The sequence below is a fragment of the Nanorana parkeri genome, unplaced genomic scaffold (assembly GCF_000935625.1).
Source record: "Nanorana parkeri isolate BGI_ZX_2015 unplaced genomic scaffold, ASM93562v1 scaffold13, whole genome shotgun sequence".
In the NCBI taxonomy this organism is placed as follows: Eukaryota; Metazoa; Chordata; class Amphibia; order Anura; family Dicroglossidae; genus Nanorana; species Nanorana parkeri.
Genome location: NW_017306281.1, coordinates 1,575,488 through 1,594,614, shown reverse-complemented (window position 1 = coordinate 1,594,614; position 19,127 = coordinate 1,575,488). Strand labels below are relative to the sequence as shown.

The 19,127-nt window shown below is 43.3% G+C and overlaps 1 protein-coding gene across 2 annotated transcripts; it reads left to right on the top strand.

Annotated features, from left to right (window-relative positions):
- The first annotated feature begins 7,569 nt into the window (after nt 1–7,569).
- On the top strand, nt 7,570–19,095 carry TMED2 (transmembrane p24 trafficking protein 2). 2 transcript variants are annotated; one of them, XM_018556946.1, is made up of 5 exons: nt 7,570–7,925; nt 13,496–13,688; nt 15,026–15,046; nt 15,995–16,102; nt 18,396–19,095. In XM_018556946.1, exons 1-5 carry the CDS (start codon nt 7,746–7,748, stop codon nt 18,518–18,520), a joined length of 627 nt encoding a protein of 208 aa, XP_018412448.1. In that variant the 5' UTR covers nt 7,570–7,745; the 3' UTR covers nt 18,521–19,095. The 2 variants fall into 2 exon arrangements, with proteins under 2 accessions (XP_018412448.1, XP_018412439.1); XM_018556937.1 differs by lacking the exon at nt 15,026–15,046 and having other exon boundaries at nt 7,572–7,925.
- Nucleotides 19,096–19,127: the final 32 nt, after the last annotated feature.

Sequence of the window (19,127 nt, the reverse complement as noted above, 5' to 3'; positions counted from 1 at the left end):
AAGAGCTAGCTACGGCTCTGCGCGTAGGGATTCCCCCCTTCCCTCTCTGTTCCTCCAGCGTTCATTAAAGGGACCGACAGCGGAGTGGGCTGGCATAGCTGTTCTTACTCTGGAGAGGTGGAACCTGCAGTCAATCAGCTGTCAATATTATTGGAAACCATCCTTGCTGTGGCACAGCTCTGCTCTGTCAGCATATTAGTAAATGTACTCCTGTGACCAAAAAGAGAAGTAAAGCCAAAAAAAAGGTTTGGCTTTACTTCTCTTTTAAAGCTGCTATGTTAAAAGAAGGCTTGAAGGATGACACTCCCCCTCTACTAGCAAAGTAGATTACATCTAAGGGCCTGTGTCGATGGGCTTTAAGGTGCCCATACACTGCACGATTATGGTACGATAATCGTATGCGATCGACTTTTCGTACGACAATTGTATCATGTGAATAGAGTGCCCGACCGATAGTACTGTACAATCGTACGACTTTTGACGGTCAAGCATGTTTGAAAACTTTGGTCGATCGTACGATGTTCGCATGGTTGGTGGCGTTTCCGTCCGTCAAAAGTCGTACGATTAACACTGCGCATGCGCAAACTAAAATAATTGCGGTCAAATTCCGCAAGTCGTCAAGGTGTTTTTTTTTTAACTACCGCTGATTGAACCTTGCGATAATCGGGGCAGGATGGGGCCGTCGTACGAAAATCATACGACGGTTCGATCATCGGATGAAAAGTTTCGTCCGATAATCGTAAGGTGTATGGGCACCTTTAGACTTGTTGCACTCACCTTCATTGACAGGTGCATTTGATCTGCAATTGACCTGCATCTCACCTGCATTTGACCAGGTTCAATTGGGTTTTGAATTTCCATAGACTTTTTATAAACTTGTAAACACAAAATTTAAATAAAATGTAGGGCTGTGCAAATAAATGATTCATTTCTCGATTAATCGTTAATCTTTTTGATCGATGAACATTTTTTTGGTAGATTACATTTTTTTGGAAACTTTCTGCACGAGCGCCAGCCAAGGCATTGGCCTATACACATACAGCACAGCAATGAAGTAATAAAATGAACTAGGATCACACTAATCCAGCACGTTATTATTCTGAGTTGCCCCACTCAAGCGGCGGCCATATTGAGTGGGGCACGTGAGATTAATAACGTGCTGGATTAGTGTGATCCTGGTTCATTTTATTACTTCATTGCTGTGCTGTATGTGTATACGCCAATGTAGTTGGATCTGTATGTGCGTTATAATTAATCAAAATTAATTGATTTTAAAAAATGTTGATTAATCCAACACGAACATTTTAATCATTACCAGCCCTAATAAAATGTATAAATTTACAATTTCCAGGAACCTGTACAGTTTCCAGATTTTGTATGTTCTATTTCTTGTATTGCGGAGAAGTGCTTTTTTATTCTGTGTGTCCAAAACGATTGTAGTTTCCCATTAACTGCTCTAATCATTTTACAGTGTTTACGTTTTTACAGATCTGCTGTAACCTTAATCCTGAGGCATAGTTACGTTTTTTTAGCAGGTGCTGCATTTCCCTTGGGAAACACTGCCTAAAGCTGGCAACAATCTATTGCACAATATATTAAGTTTAAACTTAAAGGACAACTGTACCTTTAACAAAAACTACTCTAGTGCTCCTGAGCTAATCTACACAAACATTAACTTCAGTAACCCTAAGCTTCTGTAGCAAAGCCGTGTCCTGCTCTGATATGTACACCCTCTTGAGCTGAAGTCCTCCTCAGCGATTGCTGTGCCGGTAGAGAGAACCCTCATAGATAAGTATGCACCGATACTGAGTTTTCAGTATCGAGTATGAGTACCAATATTTTTTTTCCCCGGTACACGCAGATAACGAATAACGATATCCGAAGTCCCACTAAGGAATGACTCGCCCCCCGGCTTCCTGATTAGTCGGGAAGCCGGGCGACATGTAACGACTCGCCCCCCGGCTTCCTAATTAGCCAGGAAGCCGTCACCATGCTCACTCGTCACCAGGTCTTAGGGGCCTCTTCCCCACAACCCTGGCCCGGTGGTTGTTAGGTTCTGTGGGCAAGGGGGCTTATTTGCATCTGGGTACCCCCTTTTATAAACCCTAACCCTAACCCTAACCCTTGTGAACGAGTAAAGGGGAGTGGCCTGGTCTGATTAATTGCATTTTCTTTTATATTATGTGGATAGCTGGGTGCGTGTGTTACTGCCCTGAGCAAGAGATGGCACCAGGATGCACTATGGGAAGAAGGCAAGATGGCGGAGGCATCTTGGGTCCTGCCATTTACGTGGATTTTACTTTGACACATACCAACTACCTAAACATTGTTGCTGACCAAGTACACCCCTTCCTGGAAATGGTATTCACTGATGTCAGTGACCTCTTTCAGCAAGATAGTGTGTTATGGGTGATTGGTGTGCCTATATGACACACATATGCCCCAGTACTTGTGCAAATCAAAATACTCATAGATGTACCTAAACCTCAGTTTAAAGGATAATTTAACAAAAATAAACTTCTGTTACATATGATAGGCAGAGAGCACACACTTTATCTGAGTCTATCCTTAAAGAGAACTTCATTAAAATAGTTGGGGACTACTTAGCAACCAGCCCATCATGCAGATTGTAGTGGTAAAATGTACAGCCAAGCATTAAAAAAGAGCAGTGGCCAAAAGTATGTAATGTACAACCTAGGACACACAGTGCAGGAGTCCGGAGTGAGAAACATATAGCCCATTGCACATAGTGAAGGTGAAATGTACAGCACAGAGAGCAGGGGTCAGGAATGTATAATGTACTGCCTAAGGCACAGTGTGCAGGGGCCAGGAGTGTGTAACATACAGCCCTGACACAGCGTGCAGGGGTCAGGATTGTGTAACGTACAGCCCAGTGGTCATAGTTCAGCACCACTTACAAGGGACTTCAAATCCTGTTATACACCTTCTTCACAGCTATGACACGGCTCAATTCAAATGTTAACAGATGTCTGCGGGGAGAAACAACCTGTAATTCAGGTAGGTGGGGGTGCAGTTTAAGGATGGAGTAATTCATAATGGTTTTCTTTCAACAAAAAAACATGTTAACATGTTAATATGCATTGTTGTTCAAATCAAATAATTTGTCAAAAGCTTATGGATTTACTAAAATGTATTTATATGTATACATTATCTTATTATAGATAAGTTTATAGTATTCTTGGGACTTCCTACGTGTTTACAATCCTTGGTGTCTAGCTTTATGGCTATCAAGCCAAAAAAAGAAGTGGTAGTCAGAGCCAGCGTTAGCCATAGGACAAGCAGCAGGAGGAGGCTGAGCAAGAGGTACTGTAAAGATACTGACACAGAAGGTGCTGATTAATGCATGAGCTTCCTAGTATCAACATGTGTAACTGCATTGTAAAGCATATGTTAAACAGTTGTCTAAAAGTACAATTATAACTTTAAATGTATAAGGAAACATCTGTGTTCTTAAACAGAAATCTTTACCATATTTCAAATCATTGCTTGGCAAATCCCAGGCGCCAGGTCACTATGGTGACTAGAAATTGCTTCCTGGCACCTGGGTTTTTTGTTAGCCCTCACGTGGGACAGCAGGAAGCAGCATGTTCAGTATAAAGCAGATCGGGGCTCGGGCTGACATGCGAGCCCTAGGAGCCTTGCTGTTAGGGCTTACCTGAGGGGCGGAGTCTAAGTACCAGCCGGTCCCCAGGGTTGCCCTGCCAGGGGATGGATGAGAACAGGAGGGCTCCAATGAGCAGTCAGTAGTCAGATCCAGGCAGAGTTCATGGCAGGTGGTGGTCAAACGGTGCAAGGTTGCCAACGAGTGATCAGAGCATAAACGCAGGTGACAAGAGCAAAGTGGGGTCCAGGAAGAAGATCAGGGTGGGCAGCAAGCGAAGAAGGGTCAGGCGGTCCAGGTCAGCAACAGGAAAACAGCAGGAGTATTAAAGGAGAACTATGAGGTGAGTGATTTCCATTCATTCTTATAGTTAGAGCCGACCTGTGACAAAGAAGCTGTCATAGGTCGGCTCTATTGATCAGGAAGTGAGCAGAAACATGTTGCCGATCCACTCATTTCACGATCGTCTCCCTGCAGTGAGTGATGACTGCCAGTTACTGCTCCCCGCAAGGATTCCTCCCTCTCCGATCCTCCAGCGCTGGGTGGAAAACGAACAGTGGAGGGGGCGGGCAAGGCTGGCTCTGCCTCTAGATAGGCAGAGCCAGCTGTCACTCACGCAGCTGGGTGGATCCAGACAGTATTGTCGGGATCCGTCCCGGCTGCGGCGCTCTCAGTATATACTGTATACTGAGCTTTGGGTCACGGGAGGAGGTTAGTATATGTCCTCTCGTGACCCTAAAGAGAACTATAGGGAAAAACTCTTACCCCATAGTTCTCTTTTAAGCTCTTTTACAAACAGGAACCTAGCAAAAAGACACAGCAGCAGCTCCTTGCAGAGCCAGTGCTTAAATACCTCTCAGAATCAGAGGCGACACACCCAGCCTGACCTCAGGGTACGCTGGATGTCCTGGTCTGGAATTTAAGGCTATTATTAGCCATACTGGCCTAGGTCCTATGAGATCCATTAGAGGTAGTAGCGCATCTTCCGTAAAATCTGGCTGGGATTCACAAAGGAGAACGGTAAACCCTGACAGGTACTCTGAGTTTACCATAACACTTGCACAGGCACCATCCAGCCCTTGTGAAGCACATTAAAGTCATCCAGCGATCCGCACAAAGAGGTCAATACACGGCTGTACTTCTGCCTCCACAGATCAGCCGGGGAGCTGCGGGAAGTTTGCACCGGCTCTAAGGACGTGATCCAATTCAGCCAAGAGGTCGATGTATGGGAAGTGGACAGCTGGTGATCCAATGTGCCGGTGCGGCTGGGACACGGGACGGATCCCGATGACACTGAGCAGGCTGTCCAGGGATAGGCAGACGGAACACTTGTGTGGGTGCTGCGGGGTGAAGATGATCCCCCACTTCTCTGAGAAAGTCATCATCTCCCAGAACACCATCAATCAGCTGCCAGTAGATCCCAGCAATCTAACTTCCAGGATCTGCTTTTCTCTAAAAGCATTTTTTTTGTTCTGTATAACACCTGAGGCCTCATTCACATCTGTGTCTTATAAAAAGCTTGTAATGCATTTCCAGTGTGGGTTTAATGCGCTGCATTAGTGTAGCATTCATGTGTGTTTTGTGTGCAGGGATCAGAGGGGACGCAGTCTGCTGCAGCTGGCATCCAGCGGGGAGGAGAGAGCGCTGACTTTGCATTCCCCGTGCCCCCGCCAATCCCTCTTTGGATCAACTGCTGGCCACCGGTGACAAGTCTCCCATGCAGGGGCTGGGAGCAATAGGCAGCCTGCTATTGGATATTTTAAATTGCAGTAGCCAATAGCAGTCTGGCTTTTGCACCTGCCCACTGCCACTTGTGAGCCCCCCATGTGATAGCAATGAAGTTAAGTAACAAAAAATAAAGTTTAAAAAAAAAAATGCATCTGAAACTGCAGGCATAATGAAGAGATCTGTGCCAAAATTGTCAATTAGATTGTGGTAACAAAAGGGAGAGATGCAAAGAGAAACATTGACTGTAATAACATAACATAATATCTTTGATTCACATACATTTAATTAAAAAGTTGCAAATCCCAAAGCTCCAGAACCAGAAGTCCCAGAACTGTTCCACATGTGCTAGAACATTCCCCACCAAAGCAAATAGAGAGACTTATTTGCTGCATGCATTTCTTTGCAGAGCACTGGATGCCACCGCTGGTCACAGTACACAGCACAGCTGTTGTCAGGGAGTGTCCCTGGGAGACAGAGCAAGAAGAAACAATATTGTTGAGTTATGAACATGTACAGTATAACTCGCTGACTAATAGTAATTACTAGCAGGTTTATTCCATGTGTGACCATTGCCTTCTGTGCTGCAGTCAAGAGAGGAGCCTGTGCTGAAAGTCATTTTGCCTCCCATGTCTGCTCTAGGGTTGTCACCTGTCTGGGATTCACCTGGACAGTCTGGCTTTTGAGTCGCGTGTCCGGGTTCTTTCAGCCACCTGACACCCAGACACAAGACACTAAGTGCCAATACTGGCACTTGAAATTGTTTTATAGATGCAGTTGCTGAGCAAGCGTGGGACTCAGGCAGTCGCGTCTGCTTGAACCTGCATCTTTCTGTGATCCGCGGGCACTTGTAAACCGGTGCAGGCCGGCCCGCACATCTCTTCCACTGTTTTTCTGACACAACGCTCCCTGCACAGCCACTTGAGAGCCCACACATCCTCCTGAGAGCCCACAGAGTCCATCTGAGAGACCGCAAAGCCCTGGTGAAAGCCCACAGTCCACTTGAGAGCCCCCACAGCCATGGTGAGAGCCAGCACAGGCCACCTGAGACCCAGAAGCATCAGGGCGCAACCCCAGAAAAAACAGTATGTAGCTTCATATAATTTTGTATTGCTGTATAATGTATCCCCTGGCTGTCTCTTCTTGATTTTTTTCCTGGTTGCCTCTCCTCGTGTGGCACTAGAGTGTTCGGATTTCTCTTGAACAAAAGGTGGCAACCCTGGTCTGCTGCTTGGGTAGGATGGTCCTGACAGTGGGCCTGTGTCTTAGAGGCCTGGGAGAACTTATTTCGCCTTGCTGGAGGTTATATCTAGAAGGAGTGGAACAAGAAGATGGTTGCCTGTATGAATCATCTTGGGAAGAGGCTTATCTGCTGACTAGTGTCCTGGAGAGCTGGGTGCAAGCTGCTGTTGTTGATGGACAGGACATTCTGGCTATTAATCTTAGAAGGTACTTGTGCTACCTGGTTGTGCTTAAAGAGTAACTGCCCATGAAAAAAAATGCGGCCTAAAGTAACTAGGCAATAACTCCAAACTTTCTGCATTAATCAATGACTAACACAGTACAATACTCCAGGGTTGCCACCTGTCCAGGATTTACTCAGGTGGTCCGGGTTTTGAATGCTGTGTCCAGGTTTCATAGCAGCGGAAACTCGGACACAAGAAGATAAGGGCTACTGGCCCCCACTGAAAATAGTCTTCGAGGCTCCGCCCACCGGCTCCGTAGTTTGCGGCCGGCGGACACCTTACACCGGAGCCCGCAACTTCCCACAAGGTCACCGCTGCCGCCCTCTGCGCTCTGCCGCCCCGAGGCCGGGCCTCGGTGGCCTTGTGGGAAATCCGGGCCTGGCCACGACTCATTCTCCCCAAAAAATGTCAGCGCGTCACTAGAGTGTTCGGGCTTCGCTTGAAAAAAAGATGGCAAACTTACAATACTCTACTACAGTTACAATTGGAAATACATTTTCCCTTCCTCTCCCAGTAACAAGGCTATCATCATGCCACAAGTGAGGGAATAGCTCACCTGTGGGGCTGCAGAGACAAATAAAAACATGATTAAGGTCCTAACTCTTTTACACTATATGCCAAATGTAAACAAATGTCAGGTACACATATTAATCTCCAGTACAAGAAAGCAACTCTGCCCACACTCAGAATGGCATCCCCGGCGTCCCTCCATCTCGCACGTAACAGCGCGCTTTCTGGCGCTGCCAGGTCTCTCTGTGTTTGGGATACCCGGATGTCAGCGTGTCTCAGGTCGGCCGCCGTAGACTCGTTACGTGGCATTAGCAGCTCGTTACCCGGCTGCCTGGAGAGGTGACGCCTCTTTCAGACTGAGGCCCAGATTCGGCAACAGCACTACCGGCCTGCGCTCGTTCTCCTCCCTGCCTGTCCCCGCCATGTTCACCATATCAGAGCTCGTCGCCCTGGTCGCCTTTTTCTCTGCCACCGCCTCAGGTTATTTTGTCAGCATCGACGCTCACGCAGAAGAGTGCTACTACGAGCATGTGACGTCCGGGACCAAAATGGGCCTAATCTTCGAGGTGGCTGAGGGGGGCTTCCTGGATATTGACGTGGAGGTGAGGAGCTCATGGGCTAGCTGGCTGTTCTGGATCAGGAATTGAATGTGTCTGCTATGACATGAGGGCTGAGTGACCCATACCGATTCGTGAGGCCGCATGTGTTCATTGAGCTTTGTTCCTTATTTTATCGTGCAATATGTGTCTCATCAAACGTCCGATTGCATAGGTGTGCTGCCGCTGTGTATTCATTTTATTTCATTGTTCTAGAGATCCAAGCTAGGGTCCATAGTACTGACAGGTAGGGGGTGGAAGTCTGTCATTCAGATTGTCTCAAGTGTCTATATAAGCCATCTATGTCTACCAGATATTCCATATTATATTATATTAAGTGTAAATTATGTTTCCTCCATGGCACAAGTGCAGATTAAAAGAATATTCCACCTTTTGCACAATGAATAAATGCACACACATTGATGAAATAATGTGCATTTATTTTTTTGCATTGGAACCTGCAAAGTATTGCATTTGGGCGATGGTGATTTTTAATGCACAGGCTCATGCAGACTTTTTCGCAGCCTGTTCGTACTGAGATACAGACCTGTTATGGGACTGAGTGAAGCTATCAATGGACTACAGGTGCAGTGATCTCACCACAAGTATGCTCCATGGAGGTCTATGAGTGCAACACCGGCAGATGGGACTTGTAAGGGTGAAGAGTCTGGAGAAGGCAGTGATCAATCTAGGCTTAAATAGCTGATTTGGAACAATTCTCCAGTTCAGCTATGTTGTCCTAGATTGTTCACTTCCCCTGCCTTCTCCAAACTTTTCACCCTTTTGTGAATAGACCTGATAGTCTTTAATTTCACACATCCTGTGAATGGATGATGCAGCTGGGCAGGTGGAGCCACACAAAATAAATAAATAGGACACTGCAGGGAGAAGATCCCTGCAATTCAGGTAAGTGGGGTGCGGTTTGGGGAACGTGACCCTGTTTCATTTTACACTGTAAATATTGGTGAAACATGGTCACATAGGTGGCATTAGCCTTTAAATGTTTGATGCACAGGTCACTATATATTTCTCAGATGTACTGGATGACTTTCACTTTCAGCGGTAGGCACACTACTTGCGCAGAACAAGGGCACTCCCGGACTTAGGAGTCCATCTATACTTGGTGAGGGTTGGTGCTGTTACCTCACCGGCTGTCGCTTAGACCTTGGTATTGCTCACTTTGAGGGCAGGGGAGGAGCAGGTGGCATGCTTTATAATGCCTTAACAGTGAGCCTGGTTTGTAATACCCGAGTGGTATCAAACCGCAAGCATTCCCTACACTCCCTGTCTGGTTGGATCTGGAACTTGCTCTATGCTTTTATCACTTAACCTTTATCACTACTTGGACTGAATTTAAAGGGGGTGTTTTTGTCAGAGCCCAGTTGCATTTTATGAACCATAAGCAAGTTTGGGATACTGCAAAGACTACTATACATCTGCAGCTGCCTACATATCTATATTTCTTTCTCTATACACTGTGAATTCAAGTATTAGCACTTTACAAAAAGCACATTCACATCAGTCCCTGCCTTCAAGGAGCTACTATCTAAGGTCTCTATTTTACATGCATACATATGAGGGCAATTTAGTTAGGAGCCAATTAACCTACAAGCATGTCTTTGGGAGGAAACCAGAGTACCTGGAGCGGCAACCTTGACTCTCCAGCTGTGCTGACACTACAAATCCCATCATGCTTCTGCCCTTGGGAGTAATGCTTGTGGCTTGCAATGTATTATGGGATTTGTAGTTTCAGCACAGCTGGAGAGCCAAGGTTGCCTACCCCTGACCTGGAGGAAACCCATGTACTTGGGCTCTAGTTTAATGGGGCTCCCACAGTTCTCACACAGAGAGGTTATGATGTCTGCTATTGTTCATCTCCTTTCTACTTTGTTGTACAAGAACCACTGAAGAGGTCAGTCCCTGCAACCGTTGTGTATATTCTGATGCCTGTAGCACAAACACATTTTAAAATGTGGAAAATAGTTATTTTACCCATATGTGTTTGACTTTCCCCAGGATCTGGAATACCTGAAACAAACCCTTTTAAATACAGAAGCAACATTTACATATAGAAGTACTCGGAATCAGCTCTGCAGTGCAACATAGTAGGTGTGTTGCAGGGTGCGTTGTAAAGAAATAATGGCACCGCAGCACACCTCATTGCAAAATGCAATGCGGGATCATGTGCGCCATAATGTGCGCTCCCGCATTGTAAAGATCTTAATGGAGGCCAATTCATTCAAAAGGTACAATTAGCATGGTGCTCAGTGCAGTACGCTTTGCAGTCAGAATATCCCTTACTTTAGGAAAGTACATTCTGATTGGTTGCTCTGGGTTATGTGAATTGGTGCTTTGCTTATTTTATTGTAGATTGAAGAAGACTGTTCTAGGGGAAATTAATAAGACTGGAGTAGACATAATCTGGAGCAGCCGCAAATGGCAACCAATCAACTTCTAGCTGGATATAGAAACTGGTTACTGTACACCGCTGCTCCAGATTCTGTCTGCTCCAGTTTTAGCAAATTCCACCTTAGTGTGTTTTTGTTATTTAGATTTATGGGTATACAGTGTATTGTGGTTATCTTCAATGTGCTTTTGAAATTGTTTACTGTATGTGTAGCATTGCACAGGATAGGCATGAGCTGTGTGACAGCACAGTATTAATAGAATTGTGCTGTTAGGGTATGTGTACTTGAGTGCCTTGATCACACCTCTTGTAATCAGAGCAAACAGGGAAGGGATATCTGTGCACAGCTGCACTTGCTCACAAAAACTCCCAAACAGATAGAAATCAAAGTATAGTATCATTGAATGATGCACCCAAAGGGACACGTACAGCGGTGACCTGCATTTTAACACGGTTCACTGCTAGGACACATAGAAAACAGTTGGGTGGAGAGTGGGTTAGGTCAGTGCAAAGGGCAACGAAAAATAAATTGGTGTGAATGGTACAGTTCACACCCGTATGTTGCGTTGTGATGCTGTCTGTTGCGTTTTTTTAACGCAATGCTGCAAAGACACGTGCTAACACAATGCATCACAAGCTTTAGGGAAGTATGTCCACTATTTAATCGAACTTAATAATCGGCTAACTAATCGATTATGAAAATAATCGTTAGCTGCAGCTCTAATGGACATGTCATTTCACATAAAGCTTGACCAAAAAAGATTGAAAATAAAAACGAAGGCCTCAAAATCGCGACAGATCGGATTGCACAGAAATCTGAAGGTACAATCACAAGGCAACAGAGACGCCTCTGTTGCGCTGCACTTAACTTGCAAGTTTGGGACCTTACAGTTTTTAGCTGCTTGCCTGGAGTTTAGACCTCTGCCAATTACCGTGCAGTTCCCAATGCACATTGATGCACGACAAAAGCATTGCCTTTCTTTTCATTGGGACCCATTCACACCTGTTTGCTGTGCTGTGGTAGTACAAGTACGTTTATGGTGCAGCAACGCACATTTTGGCCCCAAAGACATCAATGGCAGTGCACAAAAATGCACGTAACCTCTTTTTGTGCATTTTAGAGCATAACAAGCCCCCATCCCCCAGCATCTTCTACTTGGACAAAATAAAACGCTAAAGCTGCATCAAAAATCTACTTGATTGAGTTTCCTAGCCCGTGTACATTTTTGGAAAAGTAGCAGAATGCCAAGCTAAAAACTTTTTTTCTAATTTTGGATAGAATGGGGAAGGATTAGAACTACTGTTGAGTTTGAACTGCTATTTGGGGTACCATTAGGGAGATTTACCCTCACAACCCGTACCGCTGACAATGATTTCACCCAACAGGAAGTGATGAAATAAGTGCCCCCTACTTGACAAAAATGCATTTGTTTTGCTCTTACTTTTGCCCGTGGAGAATTCCCCCTCAATTCCTGTTTGTTAGAACTGCCCTGAGTTCTAAACCTCCCCGTTCTCCATTCAAAAACAAGAAAAATTTAAATTTGGGATGGATATTTGTTCACTTCAAAGTACTGTGCTGGACAAAGTGCTTTAAATAAAGAAGAAATAAAAAGCTATTTTGTCGTCATTTGAGTTTAGCGGTCATCATCGGCTTGTGAGCCGCTGATGACAGCTATTAATTTAAAGGGGACAGTCTGCTGAACAGTTCTACTGTAGAATTATTATAGTAGAACTGTAAATGCCAGGTCCGTACGACGTACTGAGCTGGCCAGCTGGAAGCACTTTTGTAGCTCCGTACGACGTACGTCCTTGGCAGCGAAAGGGTTAATCAAGCCGTTAAATCACGCAATATACTGTAGGTATTTTGAAGTTCTGCGAAATGTTCAGCACCCTTGAGAAACCAGGAAGTGGCTACACTTTCAATTGCTCTTCTTCAGTGTAGCTACTTTATATTTTCATTGCTTATGAATGCATTTATGTGCATTTTGCAGTGTTTGCCTTGCATCAGCACATTAATTTAAAAGGGGTTTGAGCTGTGAGGTTCACTCGTTTCTGATCACGCGGTTTTGGATATTTGTTGTACATCAACACATGTGCAAAGACATATGTTTTGTCTGCCATGTTAATGAGCTCTGCTATGCAACAAATGCATCACAAAAGTTTTGAGCTGTGTGCTTTACCCATTTATTGACCACATGGTTTTGCATGTTTGTCACACACCAATGAATGGGCAAGGACATGTTTTGCGTGCCGTGTTAGTCCTGGTTCACACCTAGGCGTATTTGAGCAGTTCGAAAAGCGCTTTTAACTGCCCACCGCAAGAAATCTCATGATTTTCAATGGCCCCGGTTCACACCTAAGCAGGAAAAGGCCAGACGCCTGAAAAGGGGCTGCTTTGGGCAGTTAAAAGTGCTTTTCCTCCCCATAGACTTAATTGGAAATGCACAACAAAAGCATGTTGCACATTTTCGTGAGCGTTTTTGCGTGTTTATACGTGCGTTCTTCCATTGCCAAAATGGTGTATGAGCTGCCAATCAAAACGTGCGTCTTCATGTACACGTGGTAAAACGTGCATACAAATGTGCACAATGCGCAAATAACCGCATGCTGCTAACGTGCGTATAAACGCACAAAAACTGTGCCGCTTAGAGGTACCATTATCAAGTAATGGCACCTCAAGCGCGTCACATGTTCGTTCTGTGTTGTGTGAATGCGCACCAATGCTCACACTTTGCCACATGTTTGCACACATGGCAAGTGTGTACAGAGCTTTACCATGCAAATAAAGTGTTTTCTTTATTTCCTATGCTGCAATAGCCACCTCCAGTTAGAATACAAATTCAGAGCAGATTGTGGTTGAAAGGTGACATGAGGGTAGTATTCTATAAGGATAATAACAGGCGTTCATAAATTTATAGTTTTAAAAGCATATTCTACCAGGTGACTGCAAGCTGGTACCATACAATTTACTATAGGGTGATGCTGAAATCAAGTCACTCCGCTTGCAGCAGGGATGGACAAATTGTGTAGCACACTTATCTTTATATTGCACACTTTTTTCTGTGAGCTTTTTAAAATAACATGAGGATAAGCTGCTAGTTTAAGTTTTCATTATAAGGTTCTGTTAATTGGTATATTCCTTTTTACAATAAAAGCCCTTTTCTTACAGATCACTGGCCCTGACAATAAAAACATTTATAAAGGTGACCGAGAATCGAGCGGCAAGTACACATTTGCTGCACACATGGATGGAACATACAAATTTTGCTTCAGCAACAGAATGTCAACAATGACTCCGAAGATAGTGATGTTCACTATAGATATAGGTGAAGCTCCGAAGGGCCAGGACATGGAAACAGAAGGTTAGTGTTGTTTTACTGAACCGCTCACATAATTTTGTCAGACTATGTCGCTTTTGATGACTATTCATACAGAAGAATATTGGTCCGATATATATTACTTATTACTGAATAAAAACCCAATCACCAGCTGAAAATAGTAAAAAATCAAGAATTCTAAATGCATACTTGCAGCATTTTTCCATGTCATAAACTTTTTTTTTTTAACTTGCAATGTGCCTCTGAAGTGGTATTCCTTGGTACAGCCCTCTCCTTTACACATCTCCCTCTGCTTCTAAGAGAGCCTAATTACTTCTGTGCTGACCCGGCTTCTCTGCTACTTAAGAGTACATATATATAATTTAATCCAATAAAATGCATATATTATCTTATGCAGATTCTTGTTGAATTGAATGGTCAGGTGACAGGGTCTCTTTAATGACAGATGCACTCAAGACCATTTTCTGAATATATACAGTATATGTAGTTCTTTATCACAGTTTACATCAATCATGAAGTAAAAGCCTCCAAGCTACTTTATAAAACCAACAGCAAAGGATGGCGGATTGGTATTTATTCTGTATTTATAGCAGTAAATTGTAGAGAAAATATTTAAACAAGGACTCCGAGCACATCAAATCTTGACCCTTGCACTTGGGCTACCCTTCAAGGGTTAAAGTGACATTAAACCCTCAGATTTCTTAACATAAACCAATACTGTAATGTGTGCCTTACTGTAATCCATGGTAGTTTCCCTTCTCTTTGCTGCTCTTCCTTTTAAATCCGTATCTGTTCTTATGCTGGGGGAGAACTTCCCTTTGCAGCTGAGTGCCTCTTCCTGTAGTGCTGGCTCAGGTTGTGAACCTTCACACAGGCACCATGTATCCATTCCAGAGACAAGGCAGTCTGCTGCAAAACAGAAGTTCTGCCCAGCATGAGAAGAGATACAGATTTAAAAGGAAGAGCAGCAAAGAGAAGGGAAACTACCATGGATTACAGTAAGGCGCACATTACAGTATTGTTTTATGTTACAAAATGAGGTTTTAATGCCCCATATAAATCGTATATGTAGGAACAGATTTGGCATTCATGGGGTAACCTCTTTGTTAAAACACATCCAAAATAGTTCATTATTATTACCATACATCATATGTGACATTCGTCAGTAAATCTCTATGCATGATTGACTGAATTTCCACTCGCCCTCTCTTTATTTCCACTCGCCAAATGCGAGCTGGCGAGTGGAAATTTTGAGCCCTGATCTACAAGATATCACTTTAACAAGCACATGAGTTTTCCTTAAGTTTTCCACATTTATTAGTCCCTTTTGATTTGTTCTCATCTCTTTACAATCCTCTTAGGTGGTGGAGATACATGGGACGGTAGGTTTTCTGCTGCATTCTGTAAAGCGTAACAATCAGTCAGGTTTTCTAACACCTACCTGTTTTGGCATGGCAATTATATATGTTAATGCAACATTGGATGAAGCAGTTTGGTTACTTAAACCCCTAACCTTATCGATTGTGAAGTGTTGCCGTGTTACAAGGAGATAGCATGCAATTTGATGTGCATTTTTGCAGACAGTACTTGATAAATAATGCTCAAAATAGAATGCACAGTTGACCTGAATTTTTTCTTTTTGCATGTATTTTCTAGCAGAAGTATTACCTTCTGTAGAGTGCTGGCTCAACACATTCAAGCCTTTACACTACAGAAAATTGTACTTCCAGAGGGGGTGTAGATAGTAGGGGGCACATACTGAAAGCAACAAGAGTAAAATTTAGCTTTGTAAGGTAAGTCCACCTTGTATTCCTTGCATTTGCTTTGTGGAGAATCCACTAGGAGGTGGGTGACCATCTTGTTTACAAGATGTGTATAGGCTGCAAAACTAGTGCGAAGCAGTGTTTCTCTAAGTGCAGATCTACCTCCTAGGATCTCAGAGCTAGTAAGATACTGAACATGTTAGCTTCCACCCCTGCCCTTTTACGCTACCTAGAGGTAAATATAACGTACTGTAAAGTTGACCAGTATCACCTGCATCACTTACACTGATGTAATGAATCTTTGCTTGTAGGCTTTGTGAATAAATGTGCTATGTTCCCTCTGTCATATGTTCATTACATTGGTGTGAGATAATGAATTCTAACTACAGCCAGGAGTTCTTGCATTCCCTTAAATTATGTACAATCAAACTGTGCAGGGACATTTTTCATGTTGCTAGAAAATAAGTGAAGGACATTATCCTTGAATGCATCATAGTAGAGCTGTTTTAAATATAAGTATGTCGGACCTCTCTCTGTAAAATCAATGTGTAATAATTTGTCATGCAGCCCATCAGAACAAGCTGGAAGAGATGATCAATGAACTTGCAGTGGCCATGACAGCTGTAAAGCATGAGCAAGAATACATGGAAGTGCGGGAAAGAATACACAGAGCAAGTGAGTCATTTTAAAGATTATGCAATGTTTAGTATGAGCTACATCTTACACAATTCATACATCAATAAGTAATTAAGGATACAGACCCTTGTAATTAATCAGACACTGATGAAAATGACTATATTTTAGAATAGAATGGTAGCGTTGTAGAAGTGGGTTTAAATTGCATTAAATACATATAACATAACTAATAGTTAAAAGTGAGTAAAGAACTCGTATTTTTTATTTGTTGGTTACTAATTTAGTGAAACATTTACTAGAAGAAAAAAAAGGTGGAAGTTGTGAACATGTCAAATCTTTAAGCCAGTTCACCTTTTGATAAAATTATTTGTTTTATGGTTTAGTTCCAAATCTAGGGTAGCGTCTACATTTTTTATTTTTCTTTTAGGCCTTGTTCACACCGAAAGCGTGTGCGTTCCAGAGTGGTAGCTGCTGGAACGCACCGTGATCGCAAAGAAACTTCTCCCCCCGTTTTGAGGCGGGAGGGGGCGTGGCGGTGCATTGAATTCAATGGCACCGCTTCCACGCCCCCTTCCCGCAGTGCGATCTTTGCCAGCATTCTGTTCCACTGCAAACACAAAAAATAGGGCTTGCTCTATTTTTAGCGTTTGCCGTGGAACGCACCGCTGGTAAAGTTTTGCCACGCGTCCGATCACACTGCGAGGGAGGCGGGTTGGGCGTGGAAGCGGTGCCATTGAATTAAATGCACCGCCACGCCCCCTCCCGCTGCAAAACGCAGTGAGAAGTTTCTTGGCGATCGCGGTGCGTTCCAGCAGCTACCGCTCTGGAACGCACACGCTTTTGGTGTGAACAAGCCCTTATTGGTTTGTTTTGATAAGGAATTTAAACACCAGCCTTCAGGACCCATAGAGGGGGCGAAGGGTGGGAAGTTTTGTTTGCGGCTGGGCAAAGTATGTGCCCAGAAGAAGAGCATGGGAAAAATGTGTCTTATGTACGTTGTGTAAAGATACCACATTGGTGATTATATGTAGCACAGTTGCCAAGTGTTTTATACAATGCTATTAGGAGTTTACATGATTTATTTGATTGAAGTAATAAAATATATGCATACTTCCTTTTTTCCTGCAGCCCCCTGCAATGTTTTCATCTTTTAGCTAGACTTTCTGTGCGCCAATGCAATTGATACCAATAGTTTATTATGAGGCTCTGTCCCAAGGCAGGAGACACTCGCAAGATGGTCCCTGAGAAGTTTAAGTAGTACAACTGTGCCAGCATGACCAGTGCAGAGAATAATTTGCTGAAAGATTTAAACATTGCCCAGCTCCTGCTGGAAGTGGAGCTAGTTTGGGACAGGTACATTACTGTAATTGATGGTACAAAGGTGTGCATTGCCTTGGCTTCAGCATTCCGTGCAGGAGTTAAGCAATGACAGCATCAGGCAGTGAACAAAACCTTAGCTGTAACAGCATTCATTCCTGAATGGGTTCCTCTGGATTCTTGAACTCTTCAATCACTAAATGAGTCAGGTCTAAGATTTGCATTCATTTAGAAAATGTAGGTGAAAAGATCCATTGACAGGTGTTTCAGAAACTGGCTGGTAGAATGCAAATCATTATTGTAATGCATTTCTTTAAATGTGTCAGTCTTGTTGAGGTGAGCATAACATTTAAATGATTTAGGGCCCATGTCCAGGCATGTCATGCTTGTATTCTGCTCTTCTTGGCATAGCTCTAGTACAGCAGCCCCCATGCTATTTGTAGGCTTCATTAATGCCTCTTATTAGTGCTGTGTACAAGTGGTGTGTAACAGACAATTTTTAGATTGCATGCTTAACATTCTCCTGTTATATTTTGTGTGAGATACACGGCTGATGCATTTAGGGAGCAGAATGTGTAAATTATGCTTGTCTGGGGTGTATTTTCTCCCTGAGGAAAATAAACCAGGTGAAAGGCTACAGAATACCCTTTGATGCACTACTGTAACAAACATTAGCCAGTGGTATATTTTGTAGGTTAATGTAGTATTTGAACAAGCAGTACTCTGAGTTTTAGTTGGGGGCATTGAGTATGCATTTGGTATAAGGAAATGAGGCGTTGCATCTATGTATGTTAGATATCTTAAAATGTCTCTAAAACCTATAAACAGTGTCAGTGTAGCTCTTAAGGTCGAGAAAGTGGTACAGAATGCTGTAGGGGCTTCCACTTCCAGTTTATATGAGTCCTAATGTGCAGCTGTACATTTCAGACAGCAATCATATCTTTCATGTAGACATATTTAGCTTAACCTTTGCTTACCTTTTTTTCCATTTTCTCTTTTTTTTTCCCTCCAACAGTCAATGACAACACGAACAGCAGAGTGGTGCTCTGGTCATTTTTTGAAGCCCTTGTGCTGGTAGCTATGACACTGGGACAGATCTATTACCTGAAGAGATTTTTTGAAGTTCGGCGAGTGGTTTAAGCAGCTATTTTGTGGGGGATTTTTTTTGTCCTAACTCATCCCAAATGTTTTATTTTTGATCCCAAACTTTGTCCTAAATGATAATCCCAAACTTTGTTTTATTTTTGTTTTCCCTTCCTGTCATCTTGGTAAGAACAACTTCTGAATTTAGTTTTGCTATGTTTGCTTTGGAAATGCTAATTGTAGCACAAATAAGACACCATGCTGCATATGTTACCTTCAGGAAAAGTCCCCAAGAAATCAAAAGTGAATTGACATTTTTGGAAAGATCCCAGAGCACTCGGTTATTGTGGTACCGTCCGGATCGGAAGTACTTCTAGTTACATTTGTCTTTCTTAACACTTTACTTTTGCAATGATGTTGTCTTGTTTTTATGAAGACTGTGAACCAAAGAGGTTCATTATTAAGATGGCTGTGCATAAGCCACACAGAATTAACCTGCAATAGCTGTATCCAGCAAATGAAATCCTCTTTGATCCTTCTAAAAATATTGCCTCCTCTGTTGTGCATTGTCTTGTCTTTTCTAATAATTTATTACCTAGTTCTGCCTACAGGAAAGTCTTCTGCTTCGTTGGAAAATGGCCTGTTCAAAGATTCTGGTTTCTAG